This window comes from Neurospora tetraspora, assembly GCF_033439725.1.
Source record: "Neurospora tetraspora strain CBS 560.94 chromosome Unknown B0H65scaffold_6, whole genome shotgun sequence".
In the NCBI taxonomy this organism is placed as follows: Eukaryota; Fungi; Ascomycota; class Sordariomycetes; order Sordariales; family Sordariaceae; genus Neurospora; species Neurospora tetraspora.
Window position 1 is genome coordinate 2202563 of NW_026944388.1, and position 18018 is coordinate 2220580.

The 18018-nt window shown below is 53.9% G+C and overlaps 8 protein-coding genes and 1 non-coding gene across 9 annotated transcripts; 3 read left to right on the forward strand and 6 right to left on the reverse strand.

Moving 5' to 3' along the window:
- Window positions 1-34: 34 nt before the first annotated feature.
- Window positions 35-2823, reverse strand: B0H65DRAFT_263706 (uncharacterized protein). Its single transcript, XM_062822659.1, has 4 exons — window positions 2691-2823; window positions 2450-2625; window positions 480-2387; window positions 35-411 (listed from the first exon to the last, which is right to left on the reverse strand). The coding sequence occupies exons 1-4, from the start codon at window positions 2737-2739 to the stop codon at window positions 52-54; spliced, it is 2493 nt and encodes an 830-aa protein (XP_062679511.1). The 5' UTR covers window positions 2740-2823; the 3' UTR covers window positions 35-51.
- Window positions 2824-3463: 640 nt separating this feature from the next.
- On the reverse strand, window positions 3464-4125 carry B0H65DRAFT_263712 (uncharacterized protein). Its single transcript, XM_062822660.1, has 2 exons — window positions 3701-4125; window positions 3464-3596 (listed from the first exon to the last, which is right to left on the reverse strand). Exon 1 carries the CDS (start codon window positions 4038-4040, stop codon window positions 3756-3758), a length of 285 nt encoding a protein of 94 aa, XP_062679512.1. The 5' UTR covers window positions 4041-4125; the 3' UTR covers window positions 3464-3596; window positions 3701-3755.
- B0H65DRAFT_t365 lies at window positions 4121-4193 on the reverse strand. The gene has a single exon. It is a non-coding gene; the product is annotated as a tRNA-Arg (tRNA).
- B0H65DRAFT_263695 (uncharacterized protein) lies at window positions 4127-4677 on the forward strand. Its single transcript, XM_062822658.1, has one exon. The coding sequence runs from the start codon at window positions 4280-4282 to the stop codon at window positions 4559-4561; it is 282 nt and encodes a 93-aa protein (XP_062679513.1). The 5' UTR covers window positions 4127-4279; the 3' UTR covers window positions 4562-4677.
- A 115-nt stretch (window positions 4678-4792) lies between these two features.
- Window positions 4793-5752, forward strand: B0H65DRAFT_510687 (uncharacterized protein; the record flags this gene model as incomplete). Its single annotated transcript, XM_062828422.1, has 2 exons — window positions 4793-5094; window positions 5164-5752. The coding sequence occupies 2 exons, from the start codon at window positions 4793-4795 to the stop codon at window positions 5750-5752; spliced, it is 891 nt and encodes a 296-aa protein (XP_062679514.1).
- A 2867-nt stretch (window positions 5753-8619) lies between these two features.
- On the reverse strand, window positions 8620-10620 carry B0H65DRAFT_510688 (uncharacterized protein; the record flags this gene model as incomplete). The annotated part of the gene is given in 6 exon segments (XM_062828423.1): window positions 8620-8694; window positions 8766-9298; window positions 9317-9435; window positions 9451-9804; window positions 10111-10441; window positions 10566-10620. The coding sequence occupies 6 exon segments, from the start codon at window positions 10618-10620 to the stop codon at window positions 8620-8622; spliced, it is 1467 nt and encodes a 488-aa protein (XP_062679515.1).
- A 1398-nt stretch (window positions 10621-12018) lies between these two features.
- On the reverse strand, window positions 12019-15269 carry B0H65DRAFT_263725 (uncharacterized protein). The gene is made up of 2 exons (XM_062822661.1): window positions 14572-15269; window positions 12019-14465 (listed from the first exon to the last, which is right to left on the reverse strand). Exons 1-2 carry the CDS (start codon window positions 14914-14916, stop codon window positions 12147-12149), a joined length of 2664 nt encoding a protein of 887 aa, XP_062679516.1. The 5' UTR covers window positions 14917-15269; the 3' UTR covers window positions 12019-12146.
- A 744-nt stretch (window positions 15270-16013) lies between these two features.
- On the forward strand, window positions 16014-17220 carry B0H65DRAFT_472860 (uncharacterized protein). Its single transcript, XM_062827167.1, has 3 exons — window positions 16014-16265; window positions 16370-16491; window positions 16571-17220. The coding sequence occupies exons 1-3, from the start codon at window positions 16197-16199 to the stop codon at window positions 16962-16964; spliced, it is 585 nt and encodes a 194-aa protein (XP_062679517.1). The 5' UTR covers window positions 16014-16196; the 3' UTR covers window positions 16965-17220.
- A 281-nt stretch (window positions 17221-17501) lies between these two features.
- On the reverse strand, window positions 17502-17970 carry B0H65DRAFT_430956 (mitochondrial 54S ribosomal protein YmL31; the record flags this gene model as incomplete). Its single annotated transcript, XM_062824917.1, has 3 exons — window positions 17502-17554; window positions 17625-17854; window positions 17921-17970. 3 exons carry the CDS (start codon window positions 17968-17970, stop codon window positions 17502-17504), a joined length of 333 nt encoding a protein of 110 aa, XP_062679518.1.
- Between the last annotated feature and the right edge of the window lie 48 nt (window positions 17971-18018).

Sequence of the window (18018 nt, forward strand, 5' to 3'; positions counted from 1 at the left end):
AATCACCCACCACAACCCCCTTCTCTCCCACCACCCACCCCCCTTTGTCATCTACAAACACTGCCAATAATAATCATTCTGCCTCTGGCACGTATACGGCGCCTGGCACAACTGACTGCCATTATACGTCAACCCGCCGCACTGGCCCCACCTGGAAACCGCCGCGTTGGCGGGTTGCGCGAGGATCTTGGCCGCGGCGTGCTCGGCGGCGACGACGATGTAGGCGGTAGGGTTGGTGGTGGGCACGCCCGGGAAAATCGAGGCGTCCACCACGTACAGGTTGTCGGTGCCCCAGACGCGCGTGTTGGTGTCGACGACCGAGGTGCCGCCGTTGCTGCGGCCGTCGTCGGTGCCCATCTTGTTGGTGCCCATCCAGTGGTTGGAGCGGCGGGATTGGTAGGTTACGGGTTGCTGGGAAGGAGTTAGTGGGGAGGAAAAAAAAAAGAGGGAGAGGAAATGGAAAGAATAGCTTAGGTTACCTTATCAACATAATCAGCGGCCGTCTGGCCGGGACTAGGGTAAGCCCAAGTGAGGCCCTTGACGTTGGCGAGAGCCTTCTGGAGGTTAGCAATACCCTGAACCACAGCTGCCTTGTCGTTGGCGTCTTTGAGGTACGGAACGTCAGAGACGACGGTGTTGAGGGTAGGGCTGAGGGTCATGCGGCCGCGCGAGGTGGCGCCGCGGCCGAGGTACTGGCTCATGGTCATGGCGTAGCCGTTGGGGGTGTCGAAGCTGCCCTCGACGCGGGAGGTCCACTGCAGCTGACGGACGATGCCGTCGGCGCCCGTGATCTCCTCCCAGAACATGGGGCCGATGTTGGGCGCGGCCTGGGCGAGGATTCCCGAGCGACCGTTCAGGTACAGGTTCTTGTCGGTCGTGTTGGGGTTGGTCCAGGCCGCGTAGAAGTCGTAGAAGGTCACGTTGTTGTGCTGGATCACGGTGTCGGTGTTGGTGTGGTCGTCCAGGTTGTGGCCGACGGGGAGGTTGATCCAGGACGAGTTGCTGATCATGGTAGGGCCGTCGGCGGAGGCCTTGACCACCTCGAGCTGGTCCTTGGGGCCAATGCCGGAGCGGAGGAGGATCTTGGCGCTGCCGAAGGTGCCGGCGGAGAGGATCACGCGGCCAGTGGTGGTGGTCACGGGGATGATACCGGAGTAGCCACCGTTGCGGAAGGCCTCGACCTCGACGCCGGTGATGTGGCCGCCCTCGCGGATGACGCGCTTGACAGCGGTGTTGAGCCACAGCTTGAAGTTGCTGCGCTTCTTGGCGCTGACGAGGTAAGTCGCCAGAGGGCCACCACGCTGGCCACCAATGTACATGTAAGGGGTGTGGGCGTAGGTACGGTTCTTCTGGTCGTTGTCCTTGAGGGCATCAACCTCCTTCCAGCCGCCCGCCCTGAGGCCGCTGGTAATAACCTCGAAACCCTGCTGAAGGTAGCGCTTTCCATCCTGAGAAGGAGTGCTGGTACCCGGAATGCGGGAGAGGGCTCTGCTGGTAGCACCGGCGACATCGCTGGCCTTCCAGCCAGTGGGGAAGAGGTAATCCCAGTCCTTGGTGTAGGGCTTGTACCAGAGACCGGCGTTGATGGCAGTACCACCACCAAGCACGCAGCCAGCCATCTGATCGGTATCGGAGCAGGCAATGCCGTCAGAGTCAACCCAGATCTGGTTGCAAAGACCGGGGACATCGAAGCGAGTAAGGGAAGTACCGTTCAGCCACTCGGGTTTCAGAGTACCGCCATGCTCACCAGTGGAAGCAAAGCCCTTCTCAATGAGCAGCACGCTCTTTCCGGACTCGCTGAGCTTGTCAGCGACGGGAATCCCACCAGCACCGCCACCAACGACAATGTAGTCGAAGGAAACGCCGGTGGGAACGGGAGTTGAGACCACACTGGTCGTGGAGGGACCAGCGCACGAAACGGAAACAGTCTTGGTGGCCTTGGCAGCCCAAGCAGTATAAGAGGGGTTGGCGATGTTGCTGTCGAAGGCAGCTCCCCACTGACCCATACCGTTGTCGTGTTGACTGAGAGTAATCTGGGTAGGGCAAGTCGGGTTGCCGGGAGAGGGGAACGCCTGGACCCAACCGAACTGGGCACCCTTTGCGCTGGTAGAAATGCCGCCGGTGACACCTTCTTGGTTCCATGACAAGCAGTTCTGGCACCTGAAGACAAGGGTGAAGTGGGTAGCGTTCACGCTGGACGCGATCTGGGTGATCTTAGCGTCGCCTGCGTAGTTCTTGGGCATGGCGTAACCCGTGGCGAACATGAGATTGGTGTAGACTTCTCCGCCAGCGGGCCAGGCGGTGATGAGTAGATTGTTGGTCATGGCACCCCTGAGAGAAACACCGCACCAACCGCTGTTGGCACCATTCTTGGCGGAGGAGCATTCCTGATCGTAAAGGTCAGTACACGAGGACACTTGATAATTATTCTGCCTTTCCCAAGACGTACCAGATAGCCGATGAATTCACTCGCGTCGGTCGTAAGAGCATTCGACGGCAGAGCCATACCAAGAGTGAAGCCACCTTGGGTCTGGGCGGTGGAAGCACTCCATGTGTTGAAGACAATGCCGGTACCAGGGTGAGTGAAGGTGTTAGGGGCGGTTTGGGCGAAGGTGGACGACAGCACTGAGAATCGTCATGTCAGTATCGTTGAGCAGAATGAGTGGCTCATTGTGTCAATATTTACTTACACGAAGCCGCCGCCGCCAGGCCACTGAGAAAGCCCGAGGTAGTCCTCATCTTGCACAGTGAATTCTAAGAGACCACTTCACACTACTGGTGCGCGAGGGGGATGAAGAAAAAGGCCATGATGGAGGGTTCCATGGGCTCTCTATATACATACACTACGGTCTAGGGGAGCCCACCTTCCTAGGAACTAGAGGACATGGGGGTCAGCTCAGAAGGTCATCATCTAGACGGCCTAAAGCAGAAGCATTGATGTCGAGGTGACCGGAAAGGGGTGCTAATGCAAAACTTCCGGTAGATGGAAGGGGCGGCAACCCTGTCCGAGATTGCGGCTTTGGATGTAACTGCTCTACACCATGGGCGTGTCCCAGACGCATCACTGCATCGCTCAACTTGGGCAGGGCGGTATGAGATGGGTAACATGGATGAAGCCAAGATGTTGGATACCAGCGCAGACCCATGGAATGAATGGTATGCCACCTCGTGCTCACCATGATCCAGGGGTAAGAACGAGGTGTTTACGGATGGGGATGTGAGCAAGAGCGGAATGAAGGCGAAAACGAGGCTAACGCATGGTGAGCATCCCCTCATTGAAACCCAGTCAAGCCAGTTAGCCAGCGGGAGGATAATGGTCGCGGCTGTCCTCCTTGTCAGCTTCTAGGGCATGGACAAGAGGAAGCCAGTCTGGGGAGGTGCTCATAGCAGCAGGAGTGCCACCCCCGGATTCTTCGATGCCGACCCGTCTCTCCAAAGGGCTTAGGCCGTCTTGCTCCGTTCAGCTCCATCGGGCATAGTTGGTGATGGTTTTGGGTGTTGTCGGGCACGGAGGATGTGATGGTGCTGACTCCGGTTTAAGGCCAACCCCGCGCGTCTGCAACAATTCGATGACCGGCCAGATTGCTGCAATGGGACTGTAATCAAAGGAGGCCAAGTGACCAGTCAGCGGCCGGTCGGGAAGGCGGATGTCGTCGCGGTCCGGAGGTGAGTCCCCGAATCTTTTTGGGAAATGGCTTACGGCACGGCGGGAGGCTCAATCCAGGAACCTGGGTCCTTCGCTTGGCACCGAGTGGTCACGAAAAGATCGGCAGCGTATCATCGAATCTGATCTTTAGCAGGCCCTTGTCATTATGCGTTTGTGAGAACAGAGAACGTTTCGAAACGAGCATCGAAGAATCATCGAAGATCAGGACTTGAAAAAGGATCGAGTTCGCAGCCCGTCGCCGACTTGGCGGCCGAAGGATTCCTTGACTTGTAACAGCCAAGAGAGACTGTGCCTCACCCGTGGCACAAGAGACAAGATGAGAAGGGAGCGTTATCACTGCTGTGAGTGCAAGTGTTGTTGTTTTGAGGAACATGTTGAAAAGATGCCAAGTGCACCATGCAGCGTGTTGCCGAGGAGTGGGATACAAAAAGTGAAAAAACGCAAAAAATGAAGCGACCCACACGCGACTCGAACGCGCAATCTTCAGAGCCGAAATCTGACGCCTTAGCCATTAGGCCAATGGGCCCTCGCTTTGTTGAAATTGTGACATGAAACAGTCTCTAAGAAGGGATAGCCTGGCAATTGTACAACCATGCGGCAAAATTGGCTGGTATGGGCTCTGTTGATCTGTTTACAACTTCAACCCCTCCCCCTCTTTTGTTCCTTATCCTTCTTCCTTCCCTCACGATTGTCTCATTCGATTCTCGCTCTTCTCTCTCAATATCATCTGTCTTGACAACCAAGAGTTCATCACAATTGTCTTGTAAACTCTCTGGAAACCCAATGCCTCGGCTCGCGACATCCCTTGCAAAACATGACGGAAATAACGACTATCCTGGATGCGACGCTGTTTCAAGTCGAAACATGCCTCCCTTGTCTATCAATGGGGATTGAACCCCCACTTGCCGTCGGCGTTCCTGGGATCGAAGCTTGACTCGACTGCGCCTCTTCCCCTCAACGGCACAAACAAGGCAATTCAGGGTTCTCTAATACACAACTTTTGCAAATTGGTACAACCATCATCTCATCACCGGCCAAGCCCGCCAGTCGAAAACACAAAGTTCTGCCTCTGTTTAAGAGATGCATATTACTGAAGCACGGACTTAAAAGCATTGGTTTGCCATAATGTTGTCTTATGCGGTCGCTTTGATCGGCATTCTCATTGTCTTTAACAGCCCCATCAACAACCTTCTATTCTCCGGTGTAAACCAGAACCAATGTCCCGGCCAGGTCCCGCAACTCCGTCGTATCCCGCTTTCCAAACTCAACCTTAAAGAGGACCTAATCGCATTAGAAGGCAACTCATCGTTACAATGCATGCCCCACACTCCCGCTCCTGTGGTTCATGTCTACTCAAGGGAACCACTGGTCCTCTACATCGAGAACTTCCTAAGTCTTGACGAGCGACATCATTTGCTTGACATCAGGTGGGTATATCGAGCTTTTATAAGCCAATATGGGGTACTTTGCCAAGAACCTGTCACTAACACCCACAGTGAACCTCTCTTCGAACCCTCCACCACCACCAACGATGGCGGCCAAACAACCCATCGCAACACCACAGTCCGCGACTCCGAAGTGGCCGTGATCCCCCGTACCGATCGTGTACGGTGCATCGAGAACCGCGCCCGCGAGATCCAAGGCTGGAGGGACGACGTCTTCATCGAGAGGCTGCGCACCCAGCGATACCGCCAGGGCGGCCACTACAACCACCACTTCGACTGGAGCTCCAACCGGGGTGGCTGGGGCCGTGTCAGCAGCTTCATGGTTTGGGTCGACGACGGTGATGGTAGCATGGTGGGCGGCGGGACTGAGTTTTCCAGGATGAAGAGGCGGAAGGATCCCAGATGGTGTACTTTTGTTGAATGTCCCGAGAAAACGGCCGACAGGGGAGATGAACAGGGACAAACCCCCGACGACTTGGGCGTGACCTTTAAAGTCATTCCGGGCAATGCTGTCTATTGGGAGAACTTCCGGTCGGATGGTACCGGCAGAGGATGGGATGAGGTGTGGCATGCTGGCTTGCCAGTCGAGAAAGGGGTTAAAGTTGGGTTGAATATTTGGAGCACGGGATATATCGAGTAGCCCAAGGTAATAGGGGCCATGGACGTGTACAAAGGCCACGAGGAGCTTTTGCGAGTTGACGAGAATAGACCGCACGAAAAAAGACAGCCCGATCACACATGACCACGATCCTCGACGACGACAGCCTCGTTTGTATCCCAATGGTGATTGACGCAGGTCGCACAACCTAACACTTGAGCCCTCAAGAGCCACCTGCCCAAGCAGTACACCTCTCTTCAATTTACTACTGAGAGGGAAGCCCATTTGGCAACCTATACGTCGTATAACGGGTCCCGCTCTGCCACGTTTCACACGCCGAAGCCACGTTGGCAGATGGATGTGCCACCATCCTCGTCATGTCGCATCACGATACCGAAGTATCTGTGACCAACGCTCGTTAGCCAGCCAAAAAGACAAATAGAGCAAAAAAGGAAAAAAAATGTGTGGTCCGTACCGGACTCGAACCGGTATCTTCCTCAAGGCCGTAACCGAAGTGGAATTTCCACCTCGGGGATGTTGCTCATTACACCAACGAACCACGGGAAGGTAGCCTGGAAAGAGAACCTATATACCCCCGAGGAAGTTCGGACGACGCGGGGCACCTCTAGGCAGAAGGGAGAGGCCACGCGAGAGCGGAAGGCAAGCAGGCAGAAGAAACGGGCGCGCAAGGGCGGCCGGCTGGCACCATCGGTAGGCATCACTCTGGACTCACTTTGGAATCACAGAAGGCTACCATCTTATGATCCGACGATAGGTATTGGGCGGGCTTCCAAACCAAAACCCGGCATGCATGTGCTCTCCAAGAATGTGTCATCCCCCCAAGGAAAAGCACTGATTGTGTCGTTCCGAACGGTGCTGGTCTAGGGCCTAGAGTCTAGGCCTCGACGCAGAGACGATCGACAGTACACTGCATTGCTGATCGCGACTGCTGAGCTTCTTTCAACGACCACCCATTCTTTCAGTCATCAGCAGGCGATAACAAGGCTTGAAGGGTCTGCTCCCCAAGGCTTCAAATTCCCGAAGTGAAGACATCACGAGGTTGAAAGTTTAAGGTTGTAAGGCATCGAATCAAGGGCTGCTTGCTACCAGACCTAATATCCATGAAATCCAAGACACTCACCACGCAAACACTCCCCGAAGCCAGACACAACACAACACAACATGAAGTATTTGGACTCGAAATAAGTGTACTACACAAAGTCACCCTGCCATGTTCGAGAAAGACTGTTCAACATGTGACAACGTCCATTAAACATTATGAAAACAGTTACCTCTTGAAAGAAACAAGACTCACCACGCCCATGCAGTGACCCATCCACATCTAGACGACCACAGATCTGTCGTGCCGCCCGCTTGAGTAGACAACGTGGCATCCATGCGGGTGCTGGAACCGAGGTCGAAACACGATGCATTACTCAGTAAACAGCGAACTTGAAGGGAGGTATCACTACATATACCGTCAGTAAGGCAACTAGCCGCGATCCCGAAGACGAGGTACCACCATCCATTTTCTGTGCGAGTACATACATACCTTGAGGAGTGGCACGACATGTGTGTGATCAACGATTCGAGTCCGTCTCTTTCCGAGACCGGCGTTATTACGGCTAATTCCTTCTGAGATCTGGAAGCCCACAGGGAGGGAGTGTGGCGTTCAACTCAGCCACAGACATACAACCATTACAGAGACGGAATTAAGACAGAATATGCACACTTCATTGGTCTAGCATCACTTCTAGCTAGGTGGCAATGACTTGATTTGGTTTACCATGCCAAAACACCACCAACCCCTCGCTTATTATTCAACAGAAAGCCAAAAGACTGTCAGAAAATGAGTCGTGAGAACCTTAACGTAACTAAACAGAGAGACAACAAGATCGATGAAACAGGGACAGCCAAACGAGAGCTGATGGCAAGACAGCCGAAGTGTCAAATAAAGGAACAAAAGGAAAGAGAACCTCCAAAAAGAGCATGTAGATAGATGATAAGCCATCACGAAGACACTGGCCTCTTCCCCTTTTCATTCATACAGCCCGACCTTTCACTAAGCCAGCCCCCTTTCGCAAAACCATCCCTCAGCACTCTAGAGGTAGGTAGAGGTAGTGAATCACTCCGATTCATCTTCTTCAGACTCCTCCCTCTTACCACCCTTCCTCCGAATACCCCTCCGGTGCCCACCGCCACCACCTTTGACATCCTTGTGGCGATGATGCTGATCATGAGGATGGCGGTGCCTCCATGTCTTCTCGCTTCTCTTCCATCTGTCATCACTGCCAGCACCCATCCTACCGGGAACCGGAGCTGGTGGTATCACATTCATTGACGTCAGCCTTGTCATCGATGGCCTCGAGTTTGGTATTGGTGCGTTTGATCTGTGCAGAGGGGGACCGAATCCCGGTGGTGGTGGTGGTGGTGGCGGAGGAAGAAGAGAGATATGTTGCATCCTCATCGATAACGGCATCATCGGCAGCGACGATGGCGGAGGAGGAGGAGGAGGAGGTGGTGGTGGTGGCGGCGGCGGGATAGTGCCCAATGTGCTCCCACGATGCTGCCCATGGTGTTTACCGAGTATCGGAGGAGGTGGAGGTAGCGGTCCAGGATATGGAGGCATCAGTTCTGGCCCTGGTTTAATCCCCATAGCCCCAGAAGTAGCAGCAGGTGGTCTAACCGACCACGGGGACATAGAAACACCGCGCTCGACCACCACCTCCACCTCAAACCGGGCCATTTTGTCTTGATCGAACAGAAATCCCACCGGTGTATGTTCATCAAATCCACTGATATCAACCACCTTCCTCCCCCTCCCGTGCCCCCTTCCCTGCGCACCATTCCCTCCAGTGGCCGCTCCCCCTGCCCTCGCAGCTGGGCCACTTACCCCATCACACCCATCGCTAGACCCAGAACCAGACAAGATAGCCCTGACAGCGGTGATCCGTACTTCCGCTTCCCTTTCCTCTTTCTCTCGACTAGAGGTAATAGCCAGAGAGCGCAAAGAAGACTTGTGCTTGTAAACATGATCAACAACAACAGCTTGGACCGAGGCCACGGTAAGGTGGGGAAGAGATCGCAGGATCGTGAGCTGTGAGCGGTCGAGGTGGGAGGGGAAGATGATGGTTATTAGGGCTGGTGGTTTAGTCTCTCCATGTTTATCGCTGTTGGAGGATGGGGAAGAGGAGGACGGGGTGGTGATGGAGTTGTGTTTGGCATTGGGAGAAGAAGATGCGGAAGAGGCGGAAGGGGCAGAAGAGGATGAGGAGACGGTGCTAGACGTCCCTTGGGAAAGGGGGGATCCAACAGGTGGTAGATCTGGAGAGTCATTGGGTGTTACGGTGATTGTTGCTGAGGAAGAGGAAGAGGTTGAGCAAGAGGCAGGTATATGAATGAAAGCAGGAGGAGGAGGTGGTGGTGGTGGAGGTGGCGGTGGAGGAGGAATGGTTCCAACGGTGGTGTATGGATTGGATCCCCCGACGTGCCAAGGGACAGAGCCGTAGAAGTGGCTGATTCCTCGAGACATTCGTGGAAAGGGCGGGGGAGGTGGTGGGGGTGGCGGTATATGATGCTGATACTGAGCTGTGTTTGACGGATGACTATCTATCCTTGAAGAATTTCCAGGTACAGCATCACCGATTGCTGAAAGAGCCGGCAGTGCTGACTGGAAAGCCGTAGTGGTAGGAAGTGTCTGGGACGGCAATTGCACATGCCGAATACTAGGCCCCAAGTACTGGTCCGTCGGCCTCATTGATTGTCCATGAGAACTCGTATTCTGGGGCTGAAAACGGTCGTATTGTTGCTGCAACGCCCCATAGGGTGCTCTCCCAGATTCAATGCTAGCAAGACCGGCTGGGGGAGGAGGCGGCGGAGGAGGAGGAGGGGGAGGAGGAGGCACATGGCTCACTCCATTCCCAATTCCACCATTCAACCCCATATTCCTGAGCGGCCACCCCGGCGGTGGAGGTGGCAGAGGAGGGGGCTTAATACCAGGCACACCCATCATACGGTTATGATATGGCATGTTATGCCTCTTAACATGGGGTAGTAAGGGCGCAGGGACCGACTGACGGGTGTATGTCAAAGGTCTCAGGTCAGTGCGAAATGTTGAGCGTTGACCGGATGAAGATGAGCTTCTTGAGCCTGAACGTGGTCGTTCGGAGCTGGATCCAGAACCAGATGATGACAAACTTGACCGACAGCGTCCGCGAGACCGGGATCGTGAACGGGAGTAGCTGTCTTCACGAGAACTTGAGACGGAACGCCATCGGAGGGTTCTTCCACGTTGCTTGGGTCTTCTGAGTTCTCTACCGCTACGGGCAGCATTTTTCCCTTTATCCTTCTTCTTCTTCTTCTCGGGAGACATGCAGCAAGGCAAGGTGCAAGAAGTAGACCTGGAGGTGTCTGAGTGGTCATCGTGTGCTTGGTTATCGGCGGACCCATGATCAGAGTCACTGAAGTCGTGAGGTTCTTTGGAGGCCTTGGATTTTTCCCTGGCGCCGGGCACGATAGAGAATCCGCTGGTCTGGATGTAGTTTTGCACGGACTCTGCCGACTTGACCATCAATGAGTGAAGAGCCCAGTAAATGGTCGGTCCCGTTTCGACAAGAAGAGGGCCCCTGAAGTTATCCTTGGTCTGTAGGACCACGGCTTTGAATTGGCCTGCTTCTTTGACGATTATGAGAGATAACCCGGTGTCTGTGCTACTGAAGAATCTACAGTTCTCTGGTTGAAGTTAGTATGGTGTTTTTGTTAGATGCCTGTGATTTTGGAAGGCCCTAAGAGCCAGTGCTGAGTGAGAGGAACGAGTAGCACTGCAACTTTGAACCAGCTGAGTAGAAAAACTCACTCAAGATCAAGCCCTCCAAGCCAGGTATAGGAAATGGATCAGTGACGGGCGCCATCGTGGGATTGTTAGTCTGGCCAGTGATGCTAGGAGACGCAAATATCTTCGGCTCGACCGAGGGCACTAGCATTCCGGAATGGGTGTTATACAGCTCGTGTATGGAATGATAGAGTAGGCGAGGTTGTTTTCGAGAGTGTCATGTCAAGGAGGAACAACAACGTATTTGTAGCGATCAGTATGTTGTCAGTTCGGTCTCTGATTTCAGTGTCAGCTTGGAAAGAAGCGACCAAGTGATCCAAACTCAACCAAGAGCCTCGAAAGGATAGATTGGAACATAACACGGCATTATTAGGCCTAATTTGTCTTCATAAAAGTGAGGCTACAGTTTTTGTGTATGCATGCTTGCCGTCACAGCACCGCCAACACCGCCGCCTTGCAAAACGATGATCATGGGTTAGGTTGAATAACCCCCCAAAGACATAAAGAAATATGCTAAATACCTTCTGATGAATGACAGCCCTAGCCTGGGTGTAACTCGTGTACGCATTAGTAACGGGCCGCGTGAGTGAGGCCAAGTGTGGTAACGAGCTCTTTGAAGCTCGAGGCTGTCGGGATACCGAAATGAGCACAGATAGCCTCGAGTCGAGAAAACCGGGGGAGCGTAATTTGGAAAGAGACATATTGAAGTTGAGAAACGCCGCTGAGGTTCCACTTGACTTTCCTGTGATTGTTCTTTGTCGGACGTCGGACGTCGTACACCAAAGTTGCTCGTGTGAACTTGACCGGGACTCGCTAGAGCTGGTTAGGCCATGAGGGTGACCGGTTTTAGCTGTGCAAGATTCGGAACCGCGTCAGCGAGAAGCCTTGGAACTGGGTATGGGTTGTTATTGATAATATGAGGGATATGCATGGCTCTCTTCCACTTACTATGAAGAACAAGCCACGGACATGGGCCCGGCGACACAGCAGAGATATTGACGTGCCTCTTAACGATACACAGGTTGTTGTCCTTGTCCAACGTTGTCCGGCTTAGACGATCCAGGATCTTGGGAACTGCATGGTTCGACTGCCTAAAACTATCCTTGTCTCACTAGAGTTTGTGCTTCCCGTTTAAACAAATGAAAATAAAGCATGAAAGAAGCGAGGGGGTGACGATAACTTGACAATCGAACCCATGATGAACGCAAGACCAATTTGAACGACACAGCAGATGGGGCGTAAAAGCATAGGCAATGAACCGCGAACTGAAGTGGTCGAACCTCCGATCGAGAAGATGAGCTAGCAGCAGCCAACATTCGCTTGAATGCAGTGGTTGGGCATAAACCCATTTCTTCTTGAAGGTACACCAAAGTAAGGCAAACTCAATGCCAGCAGAGAAGTTGGCACAATCCCTGAAACCTTCAGTTGCTTACTTTTGGTTCACACTTGTGACAGCCTTAACCCAACACACGCCTTCAACACCGAAAACACAAAGTCGCGACTTGAAAAACAGCTTTTATTGACTTTGTTACAGAAATTTCAACCAAAGAGCCTCCCTTACCAACCCATCTAACTGTCCAAACAAGAACCTGCGGAAAGGTAGACTCAATCAATACTCAACTTTTCCAGACGCGACTTCACTGCCTCCACGAGAGCAGTTTCACGATCCAACAAGCTCATGACTTGCACGACCTTTTGCTTCCGAATCTCCGACGGGATCTTCATCACGGGCATCTGCGAGGAGGTACCGTCAACGCTATCCGTGCTCTGAAGCTGTTGGGCTTGCTCAAACAGGGCGTCTCTAAGAGTTTGGACCTCCTCAAAACGCTTGAGTGACTGCCCGGCAGTAGAGATAGACGCCGTGGTGGTATCTTCTTCTTCCTCGTCGCCCAGGATACTGCTTGCCAAAGTGCGGACCTCCTCTGCCCAAGCCTTTTCTTTGTCGCTCAACTCCCGGGTCGAGACCTGACCCAAGCGCTTGCGCAGGTTGTCTACTCGGCGAGCGAGGTTCTCTTGTCTGACCTTCATCACATCAATCCTGTTTCTGACGAGCATTTCTTCAGAAATGTTCTGTTCCTTGGTGCTTCTGCTCTCTCCTTCTCCAGAAATGGTCTCGATCCGCTGGTTGACCTCATATACCTTGGTGATCTGCTCCTTGAGCTCGTATGTCAGTGCTTCACACTTCCTGAAGAGCTCGGCGACGGCATTATTGAGCTCAAACACCTCGGAGCTAACAAGGCGATGACCCTCGGTAAAGATTTCCAGGGTGGCAACCGACAACCGGACCTCCTGCTGCATAAGCGGGCGCTTCCTGCTAGTTCTCAGTGCATCCACCCACGGAGGCAGGGTGCTAGGCCGGCTCAATACTTCGGAAGGATGGAACAGCGGCCGAGGTTCCCAAACCGTAAGAGGTTCAGGCGTATCTCCATGTTCGGTCGGCACGGGGGTCTCCTGACGATCCGACATCAACTCGCTCTCGGGCGTATCAAAGAAAATGATGACCGGGTCATTGTGAGTAGCGGACAAAACAAAGTGGCCCAGATCGGAGCTCTTGAAAGCCGTAGCGGCAGCAAGGACATTCTGGGCATGCTGGGGGGTGTAGATGCGATCGACCTCGGCACGCTGTCCCTTGACCATGAGGTCGAACCGGAAGTCAACCCCAGCCTCCGAGTCACTCTGGAGCTCGCTCTCTAGAAGGGAAACCCATGGAGCCAGTGAGACATAGGTAATGCCAGCAGCATGTGTGACGTAGAACGCATAGCGGGTGGTGACATCCTCACTGAACACCGGCCAACTGTCGGGTGTGATTTCGGCTGGCTTGAGCGTGTCGAAAGTGTGGAACACGAGCAACGACGGGATGTCGTGGTCAGGGAAACCCCGGGTCGAGGCGTTCCGCGGAGGCAGCCATTGAGCCTCAACCCCATCGATATCGAGACAGATCTTGACCTGTCCGCTAGTCGATAGGAGGCAGATGACTGACATGGAGAGACTATCCTTATCATCATCATCCGCATAAAGCTCGAAATCTTCGCCCATCATAAGCTCGGCAGTGTTGCGTTTAGCGCCGATGACGAAAATATCTTTCAGCTCAACCTCGTCGTCCTGCTCATCCTTGGGAGCAACAGCGAGCTCGAAGGGACCCTGGAGTCGAGGAATGCTTCCCGGCCGAGAGGGGCGCGAATACACCTCAGTGACTTCTCCATAGGGGCCATCAAGGAGTTTGGGTTCCTGATTGTCGAGATCGGCCATCCACTCCAGTTGTTGCTTAGCGAGGAGCTTCTCCTCCCGAGTGGCCTCCGGATCGCTCTCGAGGGTTTCGATCTTTTGGGCGACAGAGACGGAAAGCGAGGGAATGAGTGTCGGAGGAGGCGACCAGCGGCGCGGCAAGAGGGGGCACAGAGCATAAACATCTCCTTCGGCCATGGCCACCCACAATGTCATTGGCGCCCAGCCGTTCGAGTTGCGCGAGGCAAAGCAGGCCGAAGCGACCTTCATGTCGAAGTCATCGGGCGAGAAGGCTTTGTTGGTCGATGTCGAAGCACCGAAATCCTGGTCCACTGAAGTGCCGTCGGCCAGCCTCTTGAGGTCGACCTCGAGGGTAGGGGTGTCGAAGGACCACCGATCGATAGTGGAAAGCTCCCATTCGCGGACCACAGCATCTTCGGTGACGGTTACCAGACAGCTGCCGTTGACGCCCAGAGGGTGCCATAGTGCGCTGACAACAGCGGACTTGGAGGTGACGTGAGTGGTAGGGCCGAGGGTCCAGAACTTGGGCTTGAAGGGGGCCGTCTCTCCAGAGGTGAGGTGAGAGGTGTCGGGCAGCATACAGACGTGGACTGTGTGGGAGGTCAGGACGGCCAACTGATCCTTGTTAGGGGAGATGACCAGCTGCCGAATCTCGCTGGCGACAGGGGTCTTGATGATCTAGAAGAGGAAGGCTATGTCAGTACCTGACTTTGAGATACCACACTCTTTCTGCCATCTTTGATGCGCCGTATGCGCCGAGTCTCGGGGGAGTGAAGCCACATACCCGGTAGCCTGGTCCCTGGGGAAGACGGCTTGTCTCCTCATCGTAGACCTCGAAGGAGCTATCGGAGCTATCTCCGTTGAGGTGGCTTGCAGCACCGGTCCGTGACTGATGGGCTTCCCAGGCGTCCTTCAGATAGGCGATATCTCCCCATCTGATTTCCCTTCCGCGGGCAACAAAGACCTCGTTTCCTCGTTGAGCGATGGTGCGTTTGGGTCCCTGACTGGCGTTCCTGGAGAAGGCTATCGAAGCGGGGAGCCGGCTGTTTTCCTCGGACTGCTCAAAGAGCTTGTGGCCGGGGTTTGGCTCCTGGAGCCAGGGCGCCGAGAAGCTCTGGATTTTGGGCATCCCGACTGATTTGTGGTAAAGGCTGTTGTCGCTATACTATCCAACCTTGGTGAATCCCACAAACGACGGTGGTTCGTGTTGCGCAAATAAGTCGAAGTTGGTGTCTGGCTAGGCAGAAATAGCTAGTGGTAGAGGTCCTAGCATGCACGGGCCGGTTTGTCGTGCTGCACTTCGGTTTCTCTGCTGAAGTAATGTAGGTACTAGGCAGGCGCACTGGGGCTATGGTCGAGGTATGTACCTATGTACTGGTAATGGCGGTTCTCGGTTTTTGAAGTTTGAAAAGGTGATCAAGAGCAGAAGGCCAAGGGAGGGAAGGGAAAGAGAGATTGGGATCCCTTTTTGAAGCGGCAGGCCCCTCGATGGGAAGGAAGCCGGGAAAGCGAAGTTTGCTAGTGGTCTCGGTTGGCTGGTCAGGATGGTAACAACAAGGTTTGACTAGCGTGTAGTGCTAGGTATGGATGGATGGTGCTGGATGGATGCTGGATGCCACTATGCCTTGGCAGTCCGAGCCAGTGCTGTAAATGAGGCGTCCAGGGCGTCAGTAGAGGCGTCCCCTTCCGTGTGTATGCCGTGTGTTTTCCGTTGCTTGTCTTGATCGATCGTGTTAGCTTCACTTTAGCGCGTTTCCACTCCTTCCACAGCCGTTTCCGTTTCAACTGTCCGTGCTTAGACTGTTCGGACCGTGCTCGCCGCGTCGTCTCACGCCATCATTGATCAACAGGAGACGGGCAGCCCGGGATGAGAGGGGACGGGAATGGATAACCTCGGGACTTACAGACTACCTCTATAAAAGGTAAGGTACAGTAGAGGTAGTGTTGTGACGCGCCTGTACAAATTGGGTGCCAGATTGCGGTCCAATCGGCCGGCAATTATTGTTGGATCAAAGCACCTCCACTGCTTCTGCCCTTGCTTCCATCTCTCTGCCCTTGCCTGCCGTCGTCATATTTGCGGGCACCTCGTAAAATAGGGTACCTGACCCACCTCCAACGGCTGGCCCGTTGAAGTGCCAAGACTGCCCTGGATTGCGATGATGTTCCCTGCACTGTGACACTGTGCGCCAACAATTAAGCCTGCCGTCGCGGTCCACGGGCAGTCCAGTCGCGCTCAGCAAGCTGCCCTGCCTGCCTGTACTTTAGCAGTTCCAATTCCATTGGCAAACCATCATCCCCATCGAGGTCTCAGCCGAGAACTCCAAACAACTGAACTTGAGCTGGAAGCTTTTGGTTTCCTCTTCCTGGTTACACTTTTACCCAAAAACTGATAATCCATCTTCACTAACAATGTTGAACACTCGCCAAAGGAGCACCGTAGAGCGCCTTGACAGGCCAAGCGCCTACTTTTTCAACAAGGTGAGTGCTCCAGTCCCTGACGGCATTTCCATGCCCAAACATTGCCAATCTCTCCTGTCCATAATTAGCACCCGGTCGACCGCTGACCCATCCACTCAACACAGAACAGGCGCAACAGACGCCATGACCGGGACCACCGCGATGGAGAAAATGAGGACAGTAACATGCATCCCGAAGCGTTCGATGACCCGTTGAAGGATGCGACCACTCTCTACGTCGGCAATCTGTAAGTTTGCCCCACGCTGACCCTTGGTGATAGCCACATGCAGTCCTTAATCAAAAACTAACCGATTTTGCCTCGGCAGTTCCTTCTACACTACCGAAGAACAGGTTTACGAACTCTTTAGCAAATGCGGCGAGATCAAGCGCTTGGTCATGGGCCTCGATCGTTTACAAAAGACACCGTGCGGTTTCTGCTTCGTCGAATACTACACCCATCAGGACGCCCTCGATTGCATGAAGTACATTGGCGGCACCAAGTTGGACGAGCGTATCATTAGAACCGATCTCGACCCAGGCTTCGAGGAAGGGCGACAGTACGGCCGTGGAAAGTCGGGCGGCCAAGTTAGGGATGAGTACCGTGAGGACTACGACGAGGGCCGCGGTGGTCTTGGTCGGCAAATCCAGGCCGAGAGAATGAGGGAGCATGACCACAAGCGTTACGACGACAACGACGAACAATACGGCCGCTTGCGCTAAAGTTAACATTGCATGGGAGTTGCGCGGGACAATGAGGAGTGCATCATGATCCAGTGCACAGGTATTCAACCAGCCGTCATCACAAATCGACACAGAACATACAATCAGACCCTGAAATTACGGGGTTTTCATTCAGGGCAGGTGGAGGCGAAACAGAGAAGCGTGAAAGACAAATACCCCTTGGGAGACATGATGTTCGTTCTTGTATTGGTATCTTGCTATGGTATTTCGGGAAATTATTGATTTTCCATCCATTCGGTATGGCTTCACACATTCTTCTGTGATGCTTGTCTGGCCGTGTTTGCGCTGCTCTCTGCATTGGTATCTCAACACGGAACGAGTAGAAGTGTCCATGATGGACAGAACCTCAAGTCAGTCAGTCTCCTTACGAGACGAGACAGGAGGCCTCCTCTTCTTTCCCCCAAGCAAACGGTCCGGTTACCGGTATCTCCGATGTCATCCATGCCATTTGGCTGCGTAATGTTACAAGTGATATACATGCTTGCACGATATCGTCCATCGTCCGGATCGAAGGTCTTAGTAACCAGGAGGGTTGACTCTCTGGGAGACACGGGTCCACTTGGGAAGCTCTGAAGAAGAAATTCCATGTTAGCCTTGGTCGTTGACCCTTATAAATCGATGCATAATGGTGGTCCATACTGTGGATGCCCTTGCGGTACCTCTTCTCCTTGCGGTCGAAGATGGTGTACTTGTCCTTGGGCAGCATCTCGGCCTCGGTGGGCATCTCAGCCCTCCAGCGCTCCACTGCCTTGACAGTCTCTCCCTTCTTGGCGAGGGCGTTCTCGATGGTGTCGACGACGTTGTCGACTGCCCTCAGTCTGCGGCGCTGCCTGAGCTTCTGGAACTTGGACATGCGCCATGGGATCTTCCTGTTTGTCGCATCATGGTTAGCATTTGCCGTTAACATTTAGCGCAGCTGCAACATGGTCACTTACCAAAGAAGACCCCCGGAGAGGGGGTTTGTGAATCTGAAAGCCCCAAACATTGTGGTGGTGGTGGATGTTTGGGGGGAGAGCTGCTGCAACCAGTTCGC